The 21,761-nt window shown below is 46.0% G+C and overlaps 1 protein-coding gene and 1 pseudogene across 1 annotated transcript; one reads left to right on the forward strand and one right to left on the reverse strand.

The window, feature by feature from the left end:
* The first annotated feature begins 212 nt into the window (after positions 1-212).
* LOC136465442 (probable LRR receptor-like serine/threonine-protein kinase At1g53440) lies at positions 213-17,534 on the forward strand (annotated as a pseudogene).
* A 978-nt stretch (positions 17,535-18,512) lies between these two features.
* On the reverse strand, positions 18,513-21,554 carry LOC136463144 (aquaporin NIP1-1-like). Its single transcript, XM_066462171.1, has 4 exons — positions 21,260-21,554; positions 20,211-20,633; positions 20,042-20,103; positions 18,513-19,070 (listed from the first exon to the last, which is right to left on the reverse strand). Exons 1-4 carry the CDS (start codon positions 21,392-21,394, stop codon positions 18,839-18,841), a joined length of 852 nt encoding a protein of 283 aa, XP_066318268.1. The 5' UTR covers positions 21,395-21,554; the 3' UTR covers positions 18,513-18,838.
* Between the last annotated feature and the right edge of the window lie 207 nt (positions 21,555-21,761).

Raw genomic sequence — 21,761 nt, forward strand, 5'->3', positions numbered from 1 at the left:
AACTGCTAAGTCAATTGGCAATACATCGTGAAGGTGTTCCTCATTATTCATTAGCTCATGGAATCATCAGATATAAAGGCAAAATATGGTTGGGTCAAAATAAAGATCTTCATGCCAAGGTATTTCATGCTCTACATAGCAGTGCTTTGGGAGGCCATTCTGGTGCCCCTGCTACATATCATAGAATCAAACACTTGTTTTTCTGGCCAACCATGAAGTCTGACATTTGGTCCCTAGTTCAGTCTTGTGTTATCTGTCAAAAAGCTAAGCCTGATAGGAGCAAATACCCTGGACTGTTGCAACCCTTACTAGTTCCATCTGCTGCTTGGGATATTATTAGTATGGATTTTGTGGAAGGTTTGCCGGTCTCAGGATCAGCTAATGCTAAGTTCACTAAGTATGGCCACTTCTTGCCTTTACACCATCCATTCAATTCTCAAACAGTTGCTAAGCTGTTCATGGATCAGGTATACAAATTGCATGGGCTTCCATCGGTCATTGTTTCTGATAGGGATAAAATCTTTACAAGTGCATTATGGAAACAGTTGTTTCAATTAGCTGGCACTGAGTTAAGGTTCAGTACTGTTTATCATCCACAAACAGATGGTCAGACTGAACGTCTCAACCAATGCTTGGAAACATATCTTCGATGTTTTGTCAATGCCTGTCCTACCAAGTGGAAGCAATGGCTGTCATTAGCCGAGTTCTGGTATAATTCAAATTTTCACTCGGCATTGGACAAAACACCATTTGAGGTACTGTATGGCTATGCCCCAAGACACCTGGGCTTATCTGTTGAAATGGTTGGTGCTGATGTTCCTGATCTTAATGAATGGCTTTCTGAACGCTCCTTGATGCAAGATCTTGTCAGGCAGCATTTGCTTAGAGCTCAGACAAGAATGAAGAAGCAGTCTGACAAACATCGTTCTGAAAGAACCTTTGAGATTGGAGATTTGGTGTTTCTAAAATTACAACCGTATGCTCAGGCATCTGTTGCCCAGCGGTCTAGTCAGAAGCTCGCATTCCGATTCTTTGGACCATACAGAGTTGAAGCCAAGATTGGCAATGTGGCGTACCGTCTGGCATTACCAACTTCATCTCAGATTCACCCGGTCTTCCATGTTTCTCAACTAAAGAAGTCCAATGGGAATGAGCCAGTAACATCTGAACCCCTTCCTCTGATGTTCAGTTCCAGGTACCTAAAGTTGTACTGCAACGACGGTGGACATCTAGTGATCATCCAGTTGAGCAAGTACTCATCAAGTGGTCCATGATGCCTGCAACTCTTGCTACCTGGGAACCATATGAGCAGCTACGACAGCAGTTTCCTCGCGCACCAGCCTGGGGACATGCTGGTTCTCAAGAGGGAGGGAATGTTAACATTGTGCAGTAGCCGACAACAACTTCTGGGTCGCCAAGCCATTCATCTAAAGAACCCCCGGTGCGCAGGCCCATTCGGGAGAAGAAGCCCAACCCATTTGTTGCCGGCCCAGACGGGCTGTAATAGGATAGTATTAAAGAGGAGAAGGAGGCGAAGCATAGGGGACGAACCCTGTAACCGAATTCTGAATTTGTCGTTCTAAAGCACCCATCGTTAATTCGTTGTCGCCTGAATTCCATTTCGTTACTTCTCTAGCAAGTAGATGCTAACACCTCTCTCTCTCTTTTTGGCCGAACTAGCAGCAGTACTTCTATGATCTTGGTAATGAAAAATTACACTGTTCTGTGATTAGACTAGTTGCTAATTTGTCGTCGATAGTAGGGTTACTAGTGCAAGATAGCAGCAGCTTTAATTCACTGTAAGTCTGTAACGTGTGAACTCGTCATGTCGAAGCTTATCCATCTTCGTCAAGATTAGGCCAGTTCCCCACTTGCCGAGCGAGCCAAGTAAACAAACCCGGTCAGCCGACAAAATCCTCACCTTTGAGGCTGACGTTTGACTGCGGTGTTCGCCTTCAAGATCCCAACTTGCGCGCCGTGGGACATGCACATGCCAAAGCTGTTGGCAGGTGGCTGACCACCTTGCTCCCTCTGTCTCTGGTCCAACGGGTGGGGGCCTGCCAAGTGTTTGACGAAACGGCTGAGTCGAATGCCAGCTGCTTATTGCGCTGGCGTCGGCAAAGCATTGCTCCGACTGCTGACCGCTTAGTCTTGTTTTGGGTTGGCCATGGCAATGGTTTTGCAATGCTTCTACAGTTCTGCTGCCCCGAAATGTTGGACTACTGACTTCATTTGTTGCATGAGATTCAGGTGCTGTGACTGCTCTGCGATGTTATTGACGTGGGGATGCTTCATGTTTACTCTGGCACCGTTTGTATCAATTTTCTTTTGCTTTCCAGGGAAAGGGAAGCAGAATGAAATGCTTATGTTAACAAGCTTAGATCTCGTACATACTAGCTTGTAGCTTCTGCATTTGGCTGAAACTTGAAGTGTCTTCGCCTTTGCAGTTGAAGCACTCAAAGGTATAGCCTGCAAGCTTAACAAAGCAGATTGGGATTTTAGTGTGGATCCATGCAGCGGATCAGGAAATTGGGTCAATGTCACTGGTTCGCTTAGCAGTAATGCGAAGTTTAGCAGTAATGTAACATGTGACTGTTCATTCAACAACCACACCGAGTGCCATGTTATCAGCTTGTAAGACATGCACCCTTGTTCTGCTAATTTCTTTGCTCTAAAATGGTTCTCATCCAGATTCTTTCAGTATGGTTCTATTGTCTTTCATTCTAAGTTGAATGATGCGTTATGCCTTTATTTGTATGTGTTTGTACGCATCATAGGGAGCTTATGCGGCAGAACCTTAGTGGAGTTCTACCAGATGAAGTTGTCAATCTTACTTATCTGCAAAATCTGTAAGTTAATCAAGCTACCTGAAGTTTTTTATATTTTTTGACAGTCAAATCAGGAAAACATAGTTTGCATTTCTTGCAGCGACTTGTCACGCAACTTCATTCAAGGACCAATTCCAGCTTCATGGGCTGACCTACCTGTTTTTAATCTGTACGCCTTGCACTACTCCCATAGTTTTGTCAGAAGTATTCATGTATGCTTTATTCAGCATTCTTGTTTGACTACAGGTCTCTCCAGGGAAATCGCATATCTGGAACCCTACCGAAGGAGCTTGGAGCATGCCCAAGTTGAAATCTATGTGAGTTGCATATGTGCGTCCATTACAATTTGCATGTACCTGCATCTTGTGGAGGTAAAACTGAAAGAAGAAAAGAGCTAAGTACAGTAACCTAATAACTAATTTCCGCAGACAGTTAGAAGGCAATCAGCTTGCGGGTTCTATTCCACCAGAGCTGGGTAACATCATCAGTCTGCAGAGATTGTAAGCCCTTGCTTCCAATTGTGAATGTTCTTGTACCTAGACCTTTTTTTGTAAAATCCATTGCTAGAACTTCGTCGAGGAAGGTTTCTTGTTACATTATTGTTTATCTGTGATAACTGAAGCCAATGTTCCTAGAATTGAATTGGCAGTTTTTTTCTAAAAATCTTTTTGAGAAAACCTGCAGCAACTTCGAACCTTGGCATGGCATGGATTTGGTTAAGTCACTGTATTTTTAATAGCATCAATACATCATTGATGTGTAAATGCCCTGCTATATGCTTGCCCCCTTTGTGACCAAGAAAATGAACTGTACAACACTTGTTACTTGTTAGTCTCCTGCGTCTTTGCTCGTCAGGTTTGGTATATAAAATCCTACAGAAGCTCAGCCTGGCCTCAGGTGCTCCTCAGCCAACCTCAAACAAGTTCTCAACCTGGTGGTGCCAAGCTGCGAAGGGTGTGCCGAAAGGCTGTTGAAAGGGCCAAAGGGGATCAACAGCCTGATCATCCTTGTCTCTTGGGAAATCTGGAAGCACCAAAATGACTGTCTTTAATGGCACTAGCCCAAACATCTCGATCTTGCTGCAGACTATCACTGATGAATGCATTTTGTGGTGCGCAGCTGGGGCAAAAGGTCTTCAGGAGTTGCCTACTAAGGCATTTGCTAGAGGCCATTGATCTATTTTGGTTCTAAGGCTCTAACAATCTTAGATGGGTCGTTTTTGTCTCTTGTCTCTGGGGTTTTTAGTTTCTTGCTGAGGTGGTTGTGTGTGTCCTGCTGTGAGTGTGTGTTGGGGGGGGGGGGGGGGGGGGGGGGGGGGGGGGGGGTCCTTCCCCTTTGTTTCCTTTTACCTTCTTAATGAAATGATACACGCAGCTCTCCTGCGTGTTTGAGAAAGAAATAGTTTTAGTTTTTTCTCAAACACGCAGGAGCGATGTGTATCGTTATATTAAGAAGAAAAAAGACGAAAAGAGGGCAAAGGTAACCCAGCATGCCCCCGCGTCGCTCCTCCCTGGGGCGACACGGGCGGCTCCGCACAGCCGCCGCACCAGGCCCCCGCGCCGCGCCTCCCCGTCCTCGCCGCTGCTCGAGCACGAGGCCAGCGTGTCGGTGCAAGGACAGCGGCGGCGAGGCCCCCCTTCTCTTCCCACATCCTTTCCTTCCTGTGCGCGTGCTTTTGAGGACGGCCGCCACCCTCGATTCCAGTGGCCGGGGTGCGGTTCCGGTGTCCATGAGTGCAGATCCGGGGGCCAAGAGTGCGGATCCAGTGGCCGTGGGCGCGGCAACGTCAACGGCTGCGGCGACGGTGCTGGTTCGGCCGTCAACGCGTGCGCAGCGGCGCAGGCTCTTGCGCCAGGCCTCCCCTTCCGGCTTCAGATCCGGCAGCCTGGGGGGCAGATCCGGCGACGTGGTGGCCGGATCCGGCGGCTCGGTGGGGCCTGCTGGCTTGCGCACGCAGCGCGGTGGCGTTCTGGCGGGTCGGCGGCGCGGTGGGCGGCGGTGGTTGCGGGCACTTCGGCGCTGAGGTGGGCTGCAGTTGCGGGTCCTAAGGCGTGGACGTGCTACGGCGGTGGCTCCTTCGGCTCCACCGCGTCGTCCGTGATGCTGGCCGAGGCGGATGCGGACGGGCTCTCTGTCGCGGATGCGGCAGAGGGTGCGATGCTGATGCTTGGGCGGCAGCAGCCTGGCCTGTTGGTGGAGGTGGTGCAGCTCTGCAGGGGGCTGCTCCGCAGGGGCTTCCTTGTTCCATGCTGGAGCTTCCGGTGACCGGCGTTCGTCAGGTTACAACGGTTCCGACGGCGGCCGGCTGAGGCGTTGGTCGTGCGGTGGTGTTTCGCGATCTGCGGAGTCAGGTCCGGATCCGCGTTGCCCGGCCGGAGGGGGTGACGGGCGACGCAGCTGTGCGGCTGCCGCGTGCAGCCGGCGCGTCGAGGCCCCTCTAAAGGGGTTACTGTGGAGCGGCAGGACAACGGTGATGACAGTGATGGATGGCAAGGGGCCTTGCTTCTTGGCCCGACGTTTCGTGCTTGAGGACTCCTTAGGCGAAAGCCTAGCGACGGCGACACCTGTGGGTGCCGCTCTCCCTGTTGGGGGCGTCGTGTATCCCCTCTAGCACTATCATCCAAGGGTGAAAGCCCGGTCCACTTTGGACGTGCGACGGTGGCGCCATCGGCGTTGCTACCTTCCTGAAGGCGTCGCGTTTGGATTTCATCGTGGCCTCGATGTCTCCTCGGTGATTGTTCTTCGCTTCTTGGCGCCTCGATCACGCGTGGAGGCGGGTCTTGCTGCGAGAAGTCGAAGCTGCTGCGTCAGGGACGTGGCTCGGCAACGATGACACGCGGCGAGCCCCCACCTTCATCGTTGGCTGGGGTCTGCTAGGGGTCGGCAAGCGCTGGAGGCGAGGCGTGTGGCCGTGATTGGAAGTCGGAGCTGCTCTTTGCGGGGGTGCTTGAGCTTGGCAACGATGACCGGTTGCGGCTGCTTGCTTCGGGCTCGTTGGTGGGTGGCTTGTGTGTGGACTGCCATGAGAAGTCGGAGCTGCTGGCGTCTTCGGCCATGCTCGGCAACGATGACCCATGGTAGTGTGCCGTGTTAGTGCTCAGCTGCGTCGTGTGGGTTGGTTAGCCTTTCGGGTGCGCTTTAGCATCCCGTTGGCTAGCCCTCTTGTACATAAATTCTTTCTGTCTTAATTGAGCGGCAGAGCTCCTGCCTTTGTTTCAAAAAAAAAAGACGAAAAGAATCCCTTACAACCTCCTCCACACTCATGTGGTGGTTTTGCCTTTGATACAACACAACAACTATAGTTTATATGTCAGTTAGCATAACCAAAATGTAAGGAATCCTCTTTCCCTTTACATTCTGGTTAATTCTATTGTTTCCAAATGCCATGAGTGCATCTTCAAATGCAATTTATTATTTATTTGGCACTAATTATTGTCCAGGGTATCTTGAATCATTTCTCTCTTACAGTTTCATTTCTGCGAATATCACAGGAGAGTTGCCCTCAACCTTTTCCAGGCTGACAAACATGACAGATTTGTATGTTCCATTCATAATCGTCGCTTAATGTTTTTGCTTCCAAAAAAGTTCTAACTTGTTATTTGAACAATTGCAGTCGTGTTGATGGGAACAGTATCTCAGGGAAAATGCCTAGTTTCATAAAGAACTGGCAGGGCGTCAACAGAATGTTAGTTTCTCCCTGATTAAAAAAAAAACATTTTATATTCTTCAGTTGAAGTGAATCAGAAAGATTTTATTCATTTTCTCCCATTTCCATATTAACCTTGTCTCTTCATTTTTCCAGCGATATGCAGGGTACCTTTTTTTTTTTGAAAACGTAGGAGAGCTGCGTTTCATTGTATTATAGAGAATGAAAAAAGGGGGTACCTTTTTTTTTTGAAAACGCAGGAGAGCTGCGTTTCATTGTATTATAGAGAATGAAAAGGGGGGGGGGGGGTCCCCAACAGGATCCTCATTCATATGGGGACCAAATATGAATGAGGCGATTACACATACACAAGAATAAGACCCATAAAAACAAACCCGACACGACCTTAACTAGAAGGACCTAGTCTGAACAAACCTAGCCCTTCTAGCTTTTTCGCACCAGCCAAACACCAAAGGCTGTGCTCATTCTTCAGCTCACTCCAAATCAAGTTAATCGAAGGTGAGGCCCCCTCAAAAACACATGCATTTCTATGTTTCCAAATAATCCAGGCCCCAAGAATAATTAGAGAATTCACTCCTTTCCTGTGCTCCTTGTTAACTCTGTTAATAGTCTTGCGCCACCAATCAGCAAAGCTTAGTTCGTTATGGTGGGGGACACAATCTGCTAGGTTCAAAATAGAAAATAATCTAAACCAAACTTGTCTTGCCACCACACAAGATGTTAACAGATATTGTATTGTCTCATCTTCTTGATCGCATAGGGGGCATTTATCCGGATGAGAGAGGCCCCTCTTAGCGAGCCTGTCTGCCGTCCAACATCTATTACGGATTGCCAACCACAGAAACATTTTGCATTTGCTTGGGGCCCAGGACTTCCATAACCGATGCCAAGGTTCAAAGGTCACAGCACCACAGAAAAACGCTTTATAGGCAGATTTGGAAAAGTAGCAACCACTTGAATCTAGCCTCCATGTGTGACGATCCTCTTGGTCAGTTAAGGTAAATCCCAAGAGACAATCCCATAGCTGCAAGAATTCTCTAATACCAGTCCAGGAAAGGCCTCCTTGAATATCTCTTGGCCATTGCACATTGGCGAGAGCTGCAGCCACAGTCCGGCTATTGCGAATTCTAGGAGAAACACAAGCATAGACAGATGGCGCAAGATTTTCAATCGAACACCCGTGAAGCCACCGATCAGTCCAGAAAAGAGTATTCTGACCATTCCCAACCTCAGTCATGACTGCAATGGCAAAAAGGGCTAGCGAGTTAGAGTGCGAAGGCAGTTCCAGATCAGACCATGGACGATCAGCTTTAGTCTTTTTAAACCATTGCCACCTGATTTGTAAAGCCCAGGCCATCACCTCCAAGTTGGGTATGCCCAAGCCACCAAGATCCAATGGTCTCATGACCTTCTCCCAAGCCACCAGACAACAACCTCCATTAGCCTTATCCTTTCCTTGCCATAAGAAGCCCCTTCTGATTTTGTCTACTGCCTTGATGAACCATTTCGGGACGCTGATGGCAATTAACAAATGAATAGGCATGGCAGAAAGAACACACCGGACTAATGTGGCACGACCAGCCCTGTTCATGAGAGCTGCCTTCCAGCACGGGAGTTTATCAGCTATTTTCTCAATCCATGGCATAAGGTCCCTCTTAAGAAGCTTTTTGTTTGACAGTGGTAAGCCCAAATACTTGCATGGGAACACCGAGATAGTACATGGCAGAATATCATGAATAGCTGTCAAGGACTCTCCTGCACAACCGATGGGGATGATGTTACTTTTCTGAATATTGGTATGCAACCCTGAAGCGTCACCAAATACCTTGAGAATATCTCTAGTGACCAGCAACTCCTCTTCGATTGGCTTAATAAATATGGCAACATCATCAGCATACAGAGAAAGTCTTTGTCCAGCCACCCTTGGGGATAGCAGCTGCAACAGCCCCTCACTTGCTGCCTTTACAAATAAACTGTTCAGCACATCCATCACTAAAATAAAGAGCATGGGGGATAAAGGGTCCCCTTGTCGAAGACCTCGCTGATGATGTATTAGATCTCCCGGTTCTCCATTCAACAAGATTTGAGTTGATGAAGAGGATAACAGATTGGCCACCAAATTGCGCCAAGAATTTCCAAAACCCAAATGTTGCAGCACTTCTAAGAGAAACGGCCACGACACCGAATCAAAAGCTTTGGAGATATCCAATTTAAGAAAGAGGCTAGGCACCTTTTGTCGATGTAGCACCTTAACTGTTTGCTGCACTAGAATGAAGTTATCATGAATGCATCTTCCCCGTACAAATGCACTTTGATTAGAAGAGACTAACGAGTCCAATAAGGGGGCCAGCCAGTTAGCAAGAATCTTAGTTAAAAGTTTACCGAAGCTGTGCACTAGGCTAATGGGGCGAAAATCTTTCGCAGCCACCGCATCATTCTTCTTCGGAATCAGAGTGATATAAGCTGCATTTAACAGTCCAAGCCTCCTTGCTTGACCTTGCTGAACCGTGATAATTGCCGCCATGAGATCTGGTCTAATTACCTGCCAACATGCCTTGTAAAATCTGCCAGTATACCCATCTGGACCTGGGGCTCTATCTGATGGCATAGACTTGATAGTTTCCCAAACTTCTTCCTCCATGATTGGATTATCAAGAGCTGACAAATCCATAGAATTCCGATGAAAGAATTGATGAGTGGGCCTATTCCTCCAGAAATTTCCTTGTTGAAGAACTTGACAGAATTGTATGAATCACTTGCTGCCTTATCCTTTTAGCACTTTGTGTTTTTATCTTGTATTGGAAGTGTGGTACTTAAAGAAGAGTGTGATTGAGCAAAGGTAATGCATCATCAGGAGGGTGACTGATTTGAGTGGACCAAGAATGAAATTTCCTCCCTTACAAAATGCACTACACCTTACGGAAGTGTGAGTTTATGTTTTTTTTCATTTTTATTACCAGGCCACCCAGTAATCCTTTCCACTAGAATACTGAATTTCCTTTATGTTCACAGGGTCTTAAGAAATTGCTCCATATATGGTGAAATTCCTTCTTACCTTGGCCAAATGCAGTACCTGAAAGTCTTGTAAGTACTATGCTTGGACTTCATTTAATTTTGCCAATTGCAACGTCCAATCATCAATATGGGTATTACAAACAAAAAGATATATGGGGTGCGTGTGCTTAGTTCTGGGGATGTCATGAGTAATGCTTAAGTGCATTGTCTATTATTGGGTACACATTTTATTTCTGCAGATGTAACTTGAATACTTGATCATCAGTAACTCTTTGATGCACATTGTCACAAAAATCCCTGATTACATAGTTTCTGTGAATTGTACTAATTTCAGGGATTTAAGCTTCAACAAATTGACTGATAAAGTTCCAGTAAATTTTGGAGCAATGATGGCACTACAATATTTGTGAGAAATTTGCTCTGGGATATTTTTTTTTTTTACTTCTCAATCTTTTTATTGATGTTGTACACAAATAGCTTTCTATCCTGCATTAAGTTTCATCCAATGGAACTTAATTTTAGTTTGTACAAAATTTTAGGTACCTGACTGACAATATGCTGACTGGAGATTTGCCTGCTTGGATGTTGAAAAACAAGGCGAGCAATAAAGTAAACATGTGTGTATTCTCCAACTAAGTCACTTCATAACTTTTTAAAGAATGATAAGCACTCAAAATCTTCTTTTATCCTGTTGATTGCTTGTTCGATGACAATGATCAATGCTCTGCAGGGATATATCGTATAATGACGTCACTGGCAACCCTCCATCTGAATGTCAGCAAGCAAATGTGTATGTAAATTTTAAAGATCCTCACATACAGTTAAGTTCTGTTTTTATGGTGCTCATGACTTGCATGTTGTAATTTCAGAAATATGGTGTCAAGCTTTTCATCTTCAAATAACAATTCTTAAGATCATACACAAAAAAAAAAATATTTTCTATTATCAAGATTCTATGAAAGAAAAGAATTTTTATTGCTCTGTGGTTATTTGTTTTTTGCAAGATTGCAACCATGTTTAAGAAAGAATCTTCCTTGCACAACCAGACCACGCCGTAAGTTTACTTACACACAGCAGATTGACAGCAGTCTGTATTTTGATAATTGAGTTTAAATGTCTAATATTACTGAATATTTCATTCAAATATATTCAGATTCCTCCCTGTTCATCAACTGTGGCGGAAAAAGTGTTGTGGTCAATGGGAATACCTATGAGGATGACTCGTCTCAAATAGGAACATCAATGTTTTCTGTGTCTGATGATAAGAAATGGGCATATAGTAGCACTGGTGATTTTGTGGGCAATGAGAATGCTGACTACATTGCTAGAAACACATTGAAGCTAAATCTGCCTTACCTGGAGCTTTACACTGAAGCTCGCCTCTCACCTCTGTCACTGAAATATACGGTAAAACTTCACTTCGCTGAAATTGTGTTCACAGAAGATCATACTTATTCCAGCAACGGCAAGCGTGTTTTCGATGTCTTCATCCAGGTAATGTGTCTACCAATTGTTGTTCCCAACCTTTCACATTCATTCTGGCATCTTAGTTTTCATAGTACTACCACTTCTCTAGTTTGTCACACTTGCCTTTGGTCAATTAAGTCATGTAAATATAAGCAATTTGTCAAGGACAGGTGATTGTAAACTGAAAAAGTTGCTGTATTACAATTGTACTGATAAAATGAACCACCGTACTGAAGTTTTGGACAACAGAAGTTGGATAAGAGATTACAAATAACACATGTCAAAGTTTCTATTTTGTTTGAGTAGCTTAATTTTGTTGGTTTCACTTATTGCTGTAACAACTACTCTTCAAGCTGTTTATGTCCCTTCCTGACTTTGTAACCTGAGTGAATCTGTTTGATTCTACTTGACAAGTTTGTGAAATATAGATACAAGATTCCTTTGATTTCTATTGTATTGTTACCTGAACTTTGTAATAACTTTTCAGGGTGTCAAAGTTTTGGAGGATTTTAACATCAAAGATGAGATTGGCGGTGTCCATCGTGCGATCATCAAAAGTTTTGCAACCAACATTAGCGAGAATACACTGGAAATCCACTTCTACTGGGGAGGCAAAGGCACCACAGCGATACCTTACCGGGGCGTGTATGGTCCACTGATCTCAGCCATATCAGTGACAAAGAGTGAGTAGTTCACTCACTTCATAATCTGTTGGCTATTTCTATGCTCGGTTTTTGAAACAAAAGGAAATTATCATATCTTTTCATATGCTTGGGAATTTGCTAACTTTATTTCGGTACAGTGGGCAGGAACCACCGTGGAGTCTCTACTGGAGTGGTGGTTGCCATAGTAATAGCTGCGGCATGCTTGGCTGTTATAGTTCTGACAGCTTTATATTTCAAAGTCTTCCAAAAGAAGAATATAAAAGGAAACAGTGAGTCCATCTTCTTATTATAATTTCCTATCGTTTTCACTATATATAAGGTTCAACATGCTTCATAGATTAATTATTATTTTGTATTCGCATGGTTGCTTTTTTAAAAAAAAAAATGGGCATCTTCAACTAGAACTATGATATAGTGACAGATTGATTCTATATGGACCTTGGATATGATTGTCTCGTTTTCTTCAAATACATGTGTAGGAGTATAAATGACTGTGTCAAGTAAGTATATCATACAATTTCTATGTATAGCATTTTGCTCATGTACAGGAGTTTCTTTGGATATAATATCACCTTCAATTGTACTCCACTTTTCCTATGTAAACACTAAAAATTCATTCAGGTTAAAAGCAAAACCCTAACCCCCTGAATCCACATTGCCACCATCACCGGCGTCCACTGCCCTGCCGCTGCAATCCAAGAGATGCCCCTGCTGCTCTTGTTGGAGCGCCACTTCCTGGACCCTGCTGAGGCCAGTCGCCCGGGGTGACATATGCGGCCAATCCTCCTAGACCAAGTGAAGAATTTGCGCTGCCACTCCTTGCCACACCGCCGCCCCCTGGAGGCAACTCTCCTTAGCAGAAACCGGAGATGTCTATATTTGAGATGCCGGCGCCCTTAGTTAGGCTGGATCTGAACGGGACAAATTTCAGGCTATGGGCATAGCTAGCCAGGATCAGTCTCAGTGCCCTTGGTCTTGGGAGCACATCGCCGATGAGAGCCCCTGCCCTCTTGCCCCTCCTCTCTGGCCATCGGCTACATACCAAGGTGACCACTCAGATGCTGCCAATAAGGCCTATCAAAGTTCTCTTGATGCCTACAAGCAATGGGACGCCAACGACGCCAGTGCCATGCTCGTCCAGTCGTCCTGGTTCAGAGTGAGGCCAACATGATCCACCTGCTGCTGCAGAATGCCAAGCAGACGTGGGAACACCCTCAGAAGCACTACCAGCCGGTTGTCAACGCCATCCACTACTCCCTGCTGCAGCATCTCCAGGCACTTAAATAGGACGACGATTCTGTGGAAGCATTTTTTTACCAGTTTATGGCTATCTGGTGCAAGATCGATTCATTGGTTCCACTCCCAGATGTTTGTGGAGAATGTGCTTGCTGCGTGAAGCGCCACCGCCACAATGACAAATGGTGCCGTTACGAATGCATTCAATGAAGTAAACATCCTTCTTTTGTTGACATTCTGTTCAACCATTGTGGGAACTTTAGTCACACTTATTAGAAGTGCTGCAAGAGGAAGAACAACAGGGGAGGCAGTTGCTCCAAGGTGAGGTCTTCTGAACCTTCTGAGTTCTGATTGACCCAGAATGAGGTCACTCGGCTGGTTAACCTGCTTCAAGGCCTAACTCACCAGGGGGCATCAGGATCTTCCAATTTTCCCCAGTTTTCTGAGGTACCTCCATCCATCCAGTGCTATGTAGTTTTTATCTGTGGGGCATCTCACTAGTCATGATTGTGCTGGTTTTAACCCTGCATCCTTTTCCGTTTTCCATGATTTTCAAGCAGGGCTCAAGGTTGCAACTGGCCTTTGTAGAGACTATCAGCACCATTCACATCCTTAGCAGACCTCATTGCCATCCACTTTTGCTGCATCTTCCTTGCTCACTGTCACTGCCTCTACTACCAAGTCCTCTAATGGATTGCCTATCATACTTAGTGACTTTTTGCTCAAAAATACTTTGTGGTTTAGGGCGTTCTTGCCTTCCTTTTTATCCTTTTGCCACATCCATGGTGTTAGATGTATATACTGCGCATGTATTTAATCAGTAATGGAGGGTGCTATGTGCACTTTGTACATCTCCATATCAATACAGTTGCATTTCATCTTCCTATCAATACAGTTGCATTTCATAACAGGTTTAGAGATCCGTTCACCTGGCCACCGCCTCCGGCGAGGTGGTCGTGCAACTCCCTCCCTTCCCTCCCCATTGCTGTGGCTCCACCCCGCGCCGTCGTCCCGCGTGGGCCTGCACCGCCGCCAGCGCGCTCGTGCCTCCACAGCGCGCCGACCCCGCGGCCGCATCGCCGCGCCTGCCCTGCGACGGCGCAGAGCGCCGACCTCGCGGCCCGTGTCCGCTCCACCGCAGCCCGCGATCCGGCACTGCGTCCGCGCCCCCGCAGCCTCACGCGCTCGGGCGCGACTGCGCCAGTGGGCTGTCGCTCGTCCGCCTCTTAGCTGTCCGTGCTGTGCTCTGCTCTTTTGTAAGAAAAAAGAAAGAAAGAAAAAGGAAGAGAGGCATCATGCCATCGTCCGTTTGTCCGGATGTTTTTTCTGTTCCTCGGTGCCCGGTTATCTTCAATGGCATTAATTGGAGCAAGGTTGTCTTCCACATGGAGGTTCACATGGGTGCTCAGCAGCTTTGGGAGTATCTTACGGGTGAGTGGACATGTCCTCAACGTCCTACTCTTCCCACGCCGCCCAGCTATCCGCCGGATGTTGCTGATGACGCTAAGAGTGCTTTGCTTGAGGTGTTTGAGACCGAATGGAGAACTACCAGTCTGATCGCGGTGTCTACAAGGCTTGGCTGCCAAGGCCATCTTGGTTGCGAGCATTGAGGTCGACCTCTCGAGGTGTAGTTACGAGACTTGTAATGAGGCAATGTGCCTTGCTATCGTCGAGGAGGCTCAGGCGCTTCGCCAGCTTGGCTCCACTGTTGAGGACTTCCACTGTCTAATGTCAGCTATCTGGCATCGTCTAGACAGCTTGGGTGCTGAGTTCTGCAGCGCTGGTACTTGCTGTTGCTGTGAGCGCCGCCGGAGCCAGAGAGAGACTCTTCGTCTTCACGAGTTCCTCTCTCGGCTTCCTCCTGAGTTCGCGAGTGTTCGGGTGCAGTTGTTGACTCGTCGTCCGTGTCCATCGCTTTCCGAAGCAATGCCTGAGCTACGGGCTGAGGAGACACGCCTTCGCACTTCTAGTGTGAGCAGTGCTCAGCAGCAACCATCTATGCTAGCTGCCACGCCCTCCCAGATGTCTTCGCCACCACCTTACTCGATGCCTCTGCCCTCGCTAGTGGCGGCGCGGACTTCTTCTGGTGTTCTCTGTGGCTACTGTAAACGGCGTGGCCATGACGAGTGGGCTTGCCACAAGAAAAAGCGTGACCGGAAGAGCCAAGGCCGGCACTCTTCTACTCCACATGCCACTCGTTCATTTTCTGCCGCTGAGCAGGAGATCCTTGCCCTGTTTCCCCGTCTTACTACCGCAGCACAGACCTCAGCACACGGGACCACTGTTCAGGCTTCTGGTTCTACTCTTAATCCTCATCATCCAGGTATATATCCATGTGGTTTCTCGATTCTAGTGTATCTTTTCATATGACTCTTGAGTCCACTCATTTGCCTTCGATGTTATATCCCAATTCACATTTATCACGTCTCTTCCTATCGCTTGATGTTGCATTCTTTCTACTTCATCTTTTCATGTCCCTTCTGTTTTGCATATCTAAGCTCGCTATGCACTTGATGTGTGCTAGTCAGATCACTGACCACGACTGCCGTATCATTCTTGAGGTTGACTCAGGATCTCCTACAGGAGCTTCTGTGGGCCTGGGCATCATGATTCTCAGGTCATTTGGGAGCTTTACTGGTTGTGTCTTCTTTTTGAGCGTGTGGTTGTCTTCCTTCACCCACTTTATCTATCCAGTCATCCAGTTCTGCCTCCGCGACAGCTACATCATATACCACTACTTTTACGCAGTGGCATTGTCGTCTGTCATCTCTCATGCTCTAGACTGTCCACTTTAGTTAGTAACAGTGTCTTAGGTCTTGTTTCCAGTGATAGTGCTCTCTATTGTACAGGTGCAAGCTTGGAAACAGTTGCATTCAGCGGCGGACCCAGAAAATATTTCAGGGGGGGGGGGGGGGCTGAGCAACACTGCTGTTCGATCTTAAGTTTCAGCCCCCCTACACTATAGAACTTTGCCTAAAAATTTATGGGGGCTCCACAGGGGGTTCCACTGCTGCGATATGGGTAGGGGGGCTTGAGCCCCCCGCCCCACCGCTGTGTCCGCCCCTGGTTGCATTTCTGCTATCTTTCCAATGACTTTGTGTGTCTGTGTCCTTTTGATCTTGTATATCTTGGTATCACTCGTCTGACATTTCTCACTCTATCAGGTCCACTAAGAAGTCGGTCCCTTGCCATTTATCTTCCTTTTGTTACCATGATTTGCACTCTATAGACATGAATACCTCCTATTTAATTGCATTTTTTTGGATGTAGAAGTTTAGACCATGCACCCCATATTTATTACAAGAATTTGAATCTGAATAGGATATAAATTGTTAATCGTACAGGAAATTTAGTGACATTCATATATTATCAAATACACATTAGTTGAAAAAAATGGATAAATAATCCATTTGTCACACCTAGTGGCATCTATGGTCTGGAGAGAACATCATGCCTTGTTCTCTCTCATCCTTGTCATTGTTTTTTATCAGCTCTTTCTACTTACGTTCCATTTTTCACACCAGCAAAATGGTGGTTGTTAACAAACATATAAAAGTACTGGTTTAACTCTTCAGATCACATAATTTTTCTTATCTTGCTGTTAAAAATGGCTTAACTCTTCATGCTTGGTATTATGCATATTGCAGTGCACTGAAGATTAATGCCTCTCGCTTGCTCCATCTTTATAAAATTTGTGATATTGATAATACAGTTTGATGTTTCTACATGATTGATCATGAAGTAGGGGTGACTACACATTTGTATAATGAACCAAGCTCCATGTTGGGTTGCTTTGCGTAACCTTAAGGATAGTTTAAGTGCTGTTTTACCTAGCTTAAGGTTAGTCTTGTCAGGCTTATAAATCTAAGCCATGGCCTAATTCCTTTTGATTTTGTGGGGGTGTCATATTTACAAAAGGTAGTTTTAGATTTCAAAGGTAGCGTCTATGTGCAATGTTCAATGGGTCAGTTTGAACCACAGGTCTTAGCTTGGAAAGATAATCTCATCTTTCAGTCAGGTACTTTAGCCACTGCTGTATTTCTGTCACCAAGTGTTCATATTTTACCGCATGTGTCATCATAGGTAGACCGTTCTTTTACCAAGGAAGGAAAACTACTACTTCGGAGCTTCAAACACGGGCACAGTATTTCTTTAGTTTGGAAGAGATTGAATCTGCAACAAAACATTTTGATCCTGCAAATAAAATAGGTGAGGGTGGCTTTGGACCGGTTTACAAGGTAAAAACTATGAACTTCAATATCCTCTCTCTCTTCCGGTGGCATGGAGAAAACAGTTTACTTCATCACCTCATTTATTGATATATTTTCACATGAACTGATGATGAGCCGTGCTTTTTTCAGTTGCCAAATACCCAGCATTATAATATAGAAATATATAGAGCTTGGAAGGAATAATATTTTCCCTGACAATCTATATTGCTGGTAGTTTTCTGACATTAGAAAGCCATCATTTGGTATCCTTTTTGTTTTCAAGAACGAAAGGACGGCCACTAAAAAACAAAAGGATGGACAATTTGTTAATTGTTGAGGGCAAACAACTCATCATGGCACACTCAAGGGTCAAGGTTCCAATAAACAGATCTAGGAAGTAATCGTTAAGGGGGATCAAGCCTAGATGAAAAACAAGCATTTTAGTTCCTTTTTGTTTCCTCTCCTTGGTTAGCATTTATGTAATTATTCCACATATTATTAATAAACTCCTTTTGTTGATAATTAGGTTGATTGTACGCTCAAAGTTGCTTTACTAAATGTACACATCAACTGTTTGCCGGTAACCGAAGCAAGCAGCAAGCAAAGCTTTAAGTAATGGTGCTTTGGTTCTGAGTTCTAGAACAGGCACTGAGGCTGCTGAACGTAGCTCTCCTTTGTGCTTTGTACAGACACGTTACCAACCCAGCGGCCAATGTTTTAAAAAAAAATCCCGTTTACGGTGATATCCCCATCGAGGTCGTAACTGATGACGGCGATTCGGTTGGTCTATAAACCGCTTTGTGCTGATTTTATACGGCTGATTTGTTAGAAGAAAAAAAATGCTGTATCATAGCTGATAAACCGACTTATAATGACAGCCGAACACTGATAAACCGACCTATAATGACAGCCGAACACTGATAAACCGACTTATAATAACAGCCGAACAGAGCCAGCCAACATAAACATATGTAGTCCGGCGGCTATCTATTTTTTTCCCGATCCATAGAAGTCCTTCCCACCTAAGAAGGTCTTGTTCAGTTAATCCTGTTCCCAGATAATTGGAGAGAACGAGCGGTATTTTGACTTGTCATTGATTTCATCCATCTCAAACCCCTTCCTATCTTCTTGGACCTAGGCCTTGTTTAGATCACCTTCAAATTCCAAATTTTTTCAATTAATTTTTAGCCGCTTGCATGGAGCATTAAATGTAGGTAAAAAAAATAACTAATTGCACAGTTTAGTTAGAAATCACGAGATGAATCTTTTAAGCTTAGTTGGTCCACGATTGGATAATATTTACTAAATAAGACGAAAGTGCTACTATTCATCGGGTTGAAATATTTTGCAATCTAAACATGGCCCTATTCTAATCCCAAGTTATTATATATGTCATATCATGAGACAACAGAGAGAGGCTAAGTACAGCAGGGATGCAATATCTCACCAAGGCATTAATTGAGTTAACAAAATAGGCGGCGTACATGACAATGCAGTGAATGTGCTTATAGACCAATAGTTAACCAGCTAGAGTTGCCCGGAATCGACGACACATACGTAGCAGCTAGTCGTATGGTTGTGCCACATCGACATGAATGCTCCAACAAACCACAGCACGACGCACTCAGGAATAATTTATATGTTTCCGCTCACTCTCACACACGTGAATAGGTGTAGTAGGCTAAATTACTAGCAGTAGCAGAGTAGCCCTCCACAGGACACGCCGGCCCATGGGCCATGGTGGATCGCTCAGGCGGAGGCGGAGGCGGAGTTCATCCTGTTCATGCTCTTGAGGAAGGAGGTGCTCTTGGTGATCTCGCGGAGGGGCTTGTTGGTGAAGCGGATCAGGTTGTAGGCCCACGCCCCGGCCACGGCCCCCACCACGGGGCCCACCACGTACACCCAGATGGACCGGTACTCCCCGCTCACCAGCGCAGGGCCCACGCTCCGGGCCGGGTTCATCGACGCGCCAGAGACGGGCCTGTTACACAGAAGCACATGGATCATGGATGAATCCAAAACGTCTGTTTGTTTGTTATCTTCGTTCTTTTCCACCACCGGCAAGGTTGAAAGTCAATCATCAGGAAAAAGAAAAGAGCGGTAACAGGGGCACGATTGGTTCGCCTAGTACCTACTAAATTTAGTAGTTTTTAGTCACTTTAACTTTTCAACCAAACACTATAACTAAAAGCTACTAAAAGAACTTTAGTCATCTCTAGTAACTCTGGAGTTACTAAAAGTGACTAAACCGTTTAGTAGCTACTAAGTTTAGTATCTCGAACCAAACACCCCTAGCACGAGTTCATTTCCAAGATTTACTTAGTTTATAAAATTATTGTAACTAACAACAAGTAAAAAAATATTGTACTAGCAGTAAAAAAAGCTTAATAGTGAATTAAGTAGTATTCAGTTTTAAAACCTTATGATATGATGCTACTAGTGCGACTATTCCACTTGCACACAAGTCAGAACTCAGAAGCGGCTCAGTCTATTGGGGGGTACTCCGGATAGCGGTGGTATTACGTTCACATTAATGGCATTGCACCGGTGCTTCACCAACCACACTCAATGGCTCAAAGCTAGCTGCTCCTGCTAGTACGCCATGACTACTCACATGACGGCCTTTATTATGTATGGCTCCATAAAACCCTGCTACCGACAGAGACACCCACAATAAAGCCCTATTATATTCCTATATTCTCTCTTTTGGTATTTGGGTCTTTTCTTCGACTTGGAAAAATACTACTGTCTGGTCAATAGTTTGTCACTTTGTGCACGCTGTGTGAAAAGTTAAAAAGCTTAAAGTTATTCCTGTGACAACCCGGCTGATGTCATGCATGCTGCTAGTTCATGCAAATGCCCTACTAATTACTGCTACTTAATATTTGTAGAAAATATATGTATTTGAGGCCATGTACGTACGAAGAGTGAAGAGTACGTAGAGTAAGTTACCCGGCAATGAGCACGTTAAGCAGGATGGTTGCGCCCACGGCCAGCCCTGCCAGCTCCCCAATCTGCAGATATATATATATATATATATGCAGCGTCGATCAGTTGCATGAAAATTAATAAGGTAAAAAAAAAATCAAAAAAACAAAAGACGATATACAGTCATCCTTACCGCCCTGTTGTCTGTGGCGACGCCGGAGATGACGAACATGAGGTAAAACGTGATGATGATCTCCATGACGAGCGACTGCACCTCGGAGCCCGTGGGGAGCGTCCCCGGGAAGTGCTCGTGCCGCCCCCCGAACATGAGTCGCAGCGTGCCCGACGCCAGCGTGGCGCCCAGCATCTGCGCCAGCACGTACGCGGGCAGCTGCCGCCACGGGAACCGCCCGCTGGTGGCGAAGGCGAAGGTGACGGCCGGGTTGAAGTGCGCGCCGGAGATGTGGCCCACGGCGTACACCATCACCATCACCGCCAGCCCCCACACGATGGCCACCCCCGGGAACGTGATCTGCCCGTTCTTGCTCGCGTTGATCGTCACCGCGCCGCAGCCCGCGAACATCAGGAAGTAGGTGCCCAAGATCTCCGCGATGATCTGCAGCCATGACCACCGGAAATCAGTGTCATATATGTGATCTAACGTCGCTCGCCGGCCACAGGCTGGCGATCGACTTGAGCTTTGTCGTCGTGACATGAGATGCAGACAAGACGAGGAGAGGCATTAGGTGTTTAAGTAGGTGGATGCTAGCTAGCATGAATCTTGGTGTGACAGACACATCAGACAGATTAAACTCGTTTAAGGATGTATATATATATATACATGCTCGTCACTGCTTTCCATGCCATGCATGCACACCAACATCATATCCATCTTAAACCTGAACTAGCAAACGACGCTTAGTTACCGGTACGGTAGGATCTTGAGATAAAGAAAAAACCACCTTATTATTTTAAAGCACACCTATTATAAAGAAAGACGAAACGAAATGAAATGCAGTGCAGTGCAGCACAAACGGAAAACTCAAGATCCGGGTCGAAAACGGAAGGTAATTTGACTGGGACATGATCAATGTTGATATTGGGAGAGAGAGAGAGAGAGAGAGAGAGAGAGAGAGAGTAATTAGCGGAGGCCGGGCCGGGGGAATAGGCGAAGAACACGGACTATAGTTTTGGCAGATCTCATCTCATCTCACAGTGCCTTATCTCTGTGACCGGCCGTACCTTCTGGATGAATGGGACGGAGACGACCATGGCGGCGCAGCCCTGGTCGGCGTACTCCTCCTTCCTGCCCTCCTCCATGGCCCTCTGGTCGTGACCTCCGTTCGTCTGGGAGTTGTGGTCGCCGCCTCCGGCCATCTCTCCTCTGCTTCTTCCTGTACCCTGTACTACCCTGGGAGGCTCAAGGATGGCTGGGTCTCAGATCAGATGGGAAGCAGTGATGAGCACGGAGCTACTAGTGATGTATCCGATCTGATTGGAGTGCAGCCAGAGACAGGTGAGATGAGTTGAGCAGGGGGGGGATGGGGGTTGGCCGATGACCCGGGCGCCTATTTATTGGCGGTGGCGCCAAGCCCAGCCAGCTCCTCGTCGCTGTGGCTATCGCTTATTCGCTCTCCATGCTGTTTGGATTGACTCGGCCTTCTCCTTGGCGGGCCCACCATCTTGTTTTTTTACTCTACATGCTATTAGTGGTAATTAGTATTATCCAGATATTATCGCACGG

Source organism: Miscanthus floridulus, chromosome 7 (genome assembly GCF_019320115.1).
Source record: "Miscanthus floridulus cultivar M001 chromosome 7, ASM1932011v1, whole genome shotgun sequence".
Classification (NCBI taxonomy): Eukaryota; Viridiplantae; Streptophyta; class Magnoliopsida; order Poales; family Poaceae; genus Miscanthus; species Miscanthus floridulus.